Source organism: Camellia sinensis, chromosome 4 (genome assembly GCF_055761805.1).
Source record: "Camellia sinensis isolate YWXY chromosome 4, ASM5576180v1, whole genome shotgun sequence".
NCBI lineage: Eukaryota > Viridiplantae > Streptophyta > Magnoliopsida > Ericales > Theaceae > Camellia > Camellia sinensis.
The window spans coordinates 105,909,603-105,915,861 of NC_138964.1; the positions used below are offsets into that span (position 1 = coordinate 105,909,603).

The 6,259-nt window shown below is 32.9% G+C and overlaps 1 protein-coding gene across 2 annotated transcripts; it reads left to right on the forward strand.

Moving 5' to 3' along the window:
• The first annotated feature begins 268 nt into the window (after positions 1–268).
• Positions 269–5,775, forward strand: LOC114299255 (putative LRR receptor-like serine/threonine-protein kinase At1g07650). Of its 2 annotated transcripts, none has more exons than XM_082922946.1 (8): positions 269–589; positions 693–818; positions 3,587–3,658; positions 3,796–3,861; positions 4,016–4,081; positions 4,169–4,210; positions 4,391–4,449; positions 4,681–5,775. In XM_082922946.1, the coding sequence occupies exons 2-8, from the start codon at positions 799–801 to the stop codon at positions 5,007–5,009; spliced, it is 654 nt and encodes a 217-aa protein (XP_082779072.1). In that variant the 5' UTR covers positions 269–589; positions 693–798; the 3' UTR covers positions 5,010–5,775. The 2 variants fall into 2 exon arrangements, with proteins under 2 accessions (XP_082779072.1, XP_082779071.1); XM_082922945.1 differs by lacking the exons at positions 269–589; positions 693–818 and adding exons at positions 2,611–2,635; positions 2,722–2,793.
• Positions 5,776–6,259: the final 484 nt, after the last annotated feature.

Here is a 6,259-nt window from a genome sequence, read left to right on the forward strand (position 1 = left end):
TAGCCGTTAAAAATATTGAACATTTTACGACGCACAAAAGTCAGTCGTTAAAAATATTACACTTTTTACGGCGTACAAAAAATCAATCATTAAAAAGTACATTTTTCACGATGCACATATGCTAACTGTTAAAAATATTTTATTTTTCACAACACGCAATTTTTGTCGTAAATAGTATGATCAAAATAAAAATAAGCGCCAAAATAAAATAATTTGGCGCCAAATGCTGAAATGAAATACTCTTCAAACGGGGCATAGCTGTCTCTCTATACAAATGCTATCTCAATCTGTCCGTCTCCCTCCCTCTCTCTCTCTCTCTCATGGCGATTTCAAGGTCCTGAACCAAAAGTCTAAGTTTTCCCCATTTTTTATAGATTGAAACTTGGAAGATCTTCACCATTCTTGGAAAAAGTTGGAACTTTGTTTTTTTTGTTCTTCTTAGTAGACCATTACTCTCTCTCTCTTTCTCTCTGCAAATCATTGAGGAAGAAGAAGACATGACTGCGCTGAGTGTAGCCACCAGACACTACAAGAAAGCAATGAAATTGGGAATCTCTCTCTTCCGCAGAGGCTTCAACTCCTCCAGATGGTTTGTCTTCTCTCATTTCGTGCTTCGATTTTTTGTAAAACCCTAAAATTTGACAAACAATGGGTGTGTGTATGTATATTGAATTTGATGATTGTAAAAACAGCAAGGCAATGACGAAGAGGCCAGGATAAAGTTGCTGAGGAACAAGAGAGAGGCAGTGATGAAGTAGATGAGACATGACATCGCTGTGATTCTTCGATCTGGTCAAGATGCCACTGCTCGCATTTGGGTATTTCTTCTTTAATTTTCCTTCTTTCATTTCATCTCACTTTTATTGTTTTGTAATTAATCTGTGTGGAGCTAGCTATCCCCAAATTTGGTTTTGGGCTTTTTTGCCTTTTGAAATGGAAACTACATGAGAGAGTGATTCCCTTAGAAGGGGAAGATAAACAGTTTGGTAATATTTTTTCTACCATCATATTATGCTGATGTACCTATATCGTTCAGTTATTGGTATTTTTTTCTGATCATTTTATTATTTTTATCTTCTTACATGTGGCTTCCATATTAAAATGATTTTACTGTAAGATTCTTGGCAGCGATTGCTAATTTAATTCTTTTACATATCTTCTTTTCCATCATCACATTTTAATTTTTAAATTTTTTTTTTGTGATCTTTTCTGTGATGCGGGTTATGATCATTAAGATTCTTTTAGATGGAATTTGTAAGGACGTTTTTGTGCAATTGGATTTCATCAAATATCTGAGCTCTATATCATTTGTGTGTTTAGATTATGATCGGTTGGTTGTTTTGAGATTCTCATCCCTAGTACTCACATAAAGAGGTGTCTCTAAGTGTGTATCATGGATTTCTTGAAGACCGCTTGTGAAAATCTTGGTTAATCATAATCTGCTGTTTGTTTGAAAGGGCCCTTCGCCATAGCAAGAGGGCTGCTTTGGGATCCTTGAAGAGAATCCTGATCATGCAATTTAGATGGGGGTCCAATGTCAGGAAAGGTTCAATTAACAAGTTTTTGATGTAGCAAACTTTGACGAGGTTTTCTTTTTTTCCTTCTTTTTATTGTGAAATCAATTGATTTTCACTCACGGATATTTATTAAGGATTCCATGATTAAGGAATTGAAGAGTTTGAATTGATCCATACTTGTCTAGATACACAGCATCAACAATCATTTGAAGAATTTTGTTTCTTTATATTCAAGGATGAATATACGATATTTAAGTTGTCAATCTGCTAGACATACATGATGGTGGAGGCTCTCTATTGCTCATGGATGCAGATTGATAATAATCAAACATGGTATGCTGCTTCCTTTTCCTCACAAAATCCAAAGGGTTTTATTTAGTCCTGTGAAAGTGTCTTATGCTGTCACATGTGCATGGGATCTTCAAGGCTGCTACATCATTGTGCTTTGTTGATTTAACCAGTATCTAGTATCACTCTGTGTTAAATACCGAGAACTTGCATGTGTGGTCCCTTGTACATCGGCACAAAACAAATTCAAGACATATTCTATTTCATTTTAATTCTTGATTTTACAAGAGACGTAGTTTGCATTCAACCCTTTATCATTTTTTTCCCATTTAATTTGATTCAACCTTTATATTTTCTTTCTTAATCTATTTGATCTTTTGATTCATGAATGGTGCAGATTCTATTATACTTTTTTTGTCATAAATTCCTCAAAACTCTCATCAAAATACACCCTTGACATAACTAGAGTATTACGTGAAATTCATATTTTATTTGTTCCTCAATATTTACTCTCCAGACACATCCCATTTTATTGGTACTTCACTTCAGCACTTCCCCGCTCGTTGCTTGGTTCATATCCTCTCTTTTTGGTAAGTCTAGAAACTGATATAAAAAGCTATTTCTTGCCTTGCTAGGCATCTCATTCTTGTGTATATGCTAGTTGTTCAGTATGTAATCACAATACATTATTTCTTTCGTATTTCTTCAACAAAAAGATGAATGTGTTGACCTCTTTTTTTTTTTTTTTGGGATTGTAGGAGGATTAGTGACTTAAAAGGTGGACGGTCTAATTTTCTGCCATTAAGTAATATGGAATCCATGAAAGTGCTGTGAGTTGGCTTTGCTACTCTCTTCTAAGACACACCGTTGTATTCTCTTTTTAAAGTAAAAATTAAACTTAGATGGTCTGATGCAGGGTACTAAGGAAATGCTCAATCTATGGAGAGATACCTAGATATATTGGGGATCTAACAAAACTGAAAACTCTGTCAGGAACTTGTGTCCATTTTTTTAATGCTTGCAATTGAAGATATCACTCTGATTAATGGTTTGGAGAATTACATGCCTGGAGTTAGTGTAGAAAGTCTTATCATAAGTGTTCTTGCTGCACATCATACAATTATTGAGTTTACAAGAATTCTAAATTTCTTCAAAGGGTGCAGAAATGTCTTCATGTATCTTTTCTTGTCCCACTTTTCAGATAATTTCTGGACATATTAGCCTTATTTCATCTCATGTTATTCAGGTTATTTAATACTACATCTTGGATTTCACCTATACTCATGTATGAAAGATCATAACTCAATTCAATAGTATGGAAAGATCTATTTCAACTTGAAAATCACTGGGATAGGTCGTAAAGGTGCTCTAAATTTACAGGTTTGGCAAGGCATCTGTACCTGATCCAGTTTTGGTTACCATTAGATGGCATTGGACATTGTTTCATTTGTTGTTTGTTTATCAAATTATCTTCTATTTTCCTTAAATATAGCATCAGTTGATTGTATGGACTTGAGTAGCAGGATTTTACTGCCAAATAGGAGCAATAAGTATCAGTTGAGTTGTCATTATGATGCTTAAATAGAGCCCAACAAAGGGATAATACCTGCACACTGCATCCTTTGTTATAAAGTTGCAATCATTGAGGTTTTACTTCTTTTGAAGTTAATAGCCAGATTCTTCTGATAAAAATAGTAATTTTACTAAACTATTATGCTATCAGTTAGTGTTCATTGATTCTATATTTGGTGGACTTATGTTCGTGCTCTTTGTCAATGTAGAGACCTCAGTTTCAATCACTTGAGTGGTGAAATTCCAACATCTTTTGTCCAACTAGCTAAAGTAGATTTCATGTAAGGGGATCTCTTGTATAAATTCTTCTTTTTCCTGACATATGCTCATTGATGGAGACATGAGAATGTTGTTTGTAGGTATTTGATCTTTTCTTATGTATGCTCATTAAACGACACTACAAGGATGTTTTTTGTAGGTATTTGACGGGGAACCAACTTGCTGGACAAATACCTGGATGGATCCTTTCAAGAAACAAGAATGTGTATGCACACTTTTCACATTAATCAATTTATCATCCAACTTTGACAATTTGTGACATCAAGTTCCATGAAAGAATAATGCAGGTTATTGTTTAACTTGTTTAAAGTTCTTAGTTAAGACAAATTTTAATGTTTTCCCTCTATTTTAATATACAGGGATATTTCTTATAACAATTTCACTTGGGAAAGCTCAAGTCCAGTTGAATGTCCTCGAGGGAGTGTGTAAGTGTAATTTTATTTGTTCCTTCTGTTTTTATCTCGCAGAACTACATAGAATTGCAATAGTAAATCTCTTCACTGACTTTTCAGAAATTTGGTCGAGACCTACTCTGCCGCCTCCACCAACAAATTGTAAGATTCTTGTGCCTGTATTTTGTATTAATGTATTTTGAGAAGATTGCCATGTTTCTTTTCCTCTTTGGTGGGTGTTGCTTTTTGTTTATGAATAATAGCTCCAAACATTGCCTTTTCATTTCTGAACTATAAGCAGGCTACTACTAATGCTTGCATTCCTTTCCTTATATACTGCAGAAGTAGAGTTCATCCATGCCTCAAGAAAAACTACCCATGTTCTGCTATGGGTAATCAATGTAAGTAAATTAACGATTCAATATGAGTTTCAATCAAACGATTGAATCCATTGTCAAATCTTAAATTGAAGAAATTGTATTTCACTATGATTCAGTTCAGTTCACTATGATTTTCTATAATTTAGTTCTGTTTGCATAATGTATGAAATGATGTCATTTTTGCAACAAGAGAGAGAGAGAGAGAAGGAGAGGTGCTTCAATGTTTTACTCAGATTTGTCAACTCTCAACAGATTATTCCTTGCACATTAACTGTGGTGGCAAGGAGGCAATCTTCAATAACAGCAAGTATGAAGCTGATTTAGAAGTGAGAGGTGCTTCAATGTTTTACTCAGGACAGAACTGGGCATTTAGCATCACTGGGAACTTCATGGATAATGATCTTGAGGCTGATGTTTACATTGACGCTAACACTTCTACTCTGCATAATGTCTCTGCTACTGATTCAGAACTGTATACAACAGCACGTGTATCGCCCCTCTCTCACATTCATCTCATTTTTGTTTTGATGTGTAGGACACTCAAAACCTTGTTGTGGAAAGATGGGAAGAACAACCAGTGAATTCTGTCTCCATGAACGCTTTTGAATGCTTATATCTAAATCTTAGGGTCTCAACCTCAGTTCTCTATTTGAAAAGCAAATGTTATGTCAAAGGCATATAGTTTTTTGATTGTTATGTTTTGGTAGCCGAGCTATCAGATGTAGAGATTTTTAGAATCTGAGCATTCCATGCATTTTTGTCAGTTAAGTTAGAGTTCCTATCTCATATCATGAATGAACCAGCTGATATTTAGTTATTGCTCACCTAAATATGCTAATTCAAGTAACTCAATATTTTGGTTTTTATTTTTTGTGCTTTTGTTTTTCTTCTCTTTTTAGTTTCTAATGATAGCAATTGATTTTTGTTTGGCAGGTGAAACTATGACAATCCTTCTCAGCGATAAATGTACTAAGTTATTGTATGAACAGTACAATGTCATTGACACTGAGTTGCTATGGCATCTAATTGTTAACAGGAAAGTTACTTTCAAAAGGATTAAGATCAAGTAGAAATGATTAATGTTCCTATTTTGGTTTGTTGAATTAAGTTTTTAGTTTATTCATATGCATCAACGATTTCTGGATTAATTTGTGTTTTCATTTTTCAGGTCAGAAATTTTTTGGAGAGATGCAAAATATGGTCCAAGAATTAAAGAACTTAGTTTTTTAAGTTTTTTCATTGTTTAATATATGTAAGCACAATAAATTTTTTTTTATTTAATTCCTTTGTATATAGTTTTGAATATTTAATTTCCATTTATGAAATATATTACGTTATTCTATTCAATATGTGGTTATGATTCAAAATATAGTATAGAGTGTGTATTACATTCTTCAAATGTGCATACAAAAATAATATTGATTATTTTTTAAATATGTCGAACCCTTTTTTTTATTACAGATTTTATTAGTTATTAATCACACTTAAAAGATGTGATCTAAATGTTATTAATCACACTTAAAAGATGTGATGTAAATATTTTTAATCACACTTAAAAGATGTAATCTAAATGTTATTAATCACACTTAAAAGGTGTGGTTTAAATGTTATTAATCACACTTAAAAAGTGTGATTAAAAATGACATTTTTTAATCACACTTCCAAAGATCACACTTAAAAGGTGTGATCTAAATATTTTTAATCACACTTAAAAAGTGTGATCTAAGTATTTTTAATCACACTTAAAAGATGTGATCAAAATATTTTTAATCACACTTAAAAGGTGTGATCTTAATGTTATTAAGCACACTTAAAAAGTGTGATTAAAAAT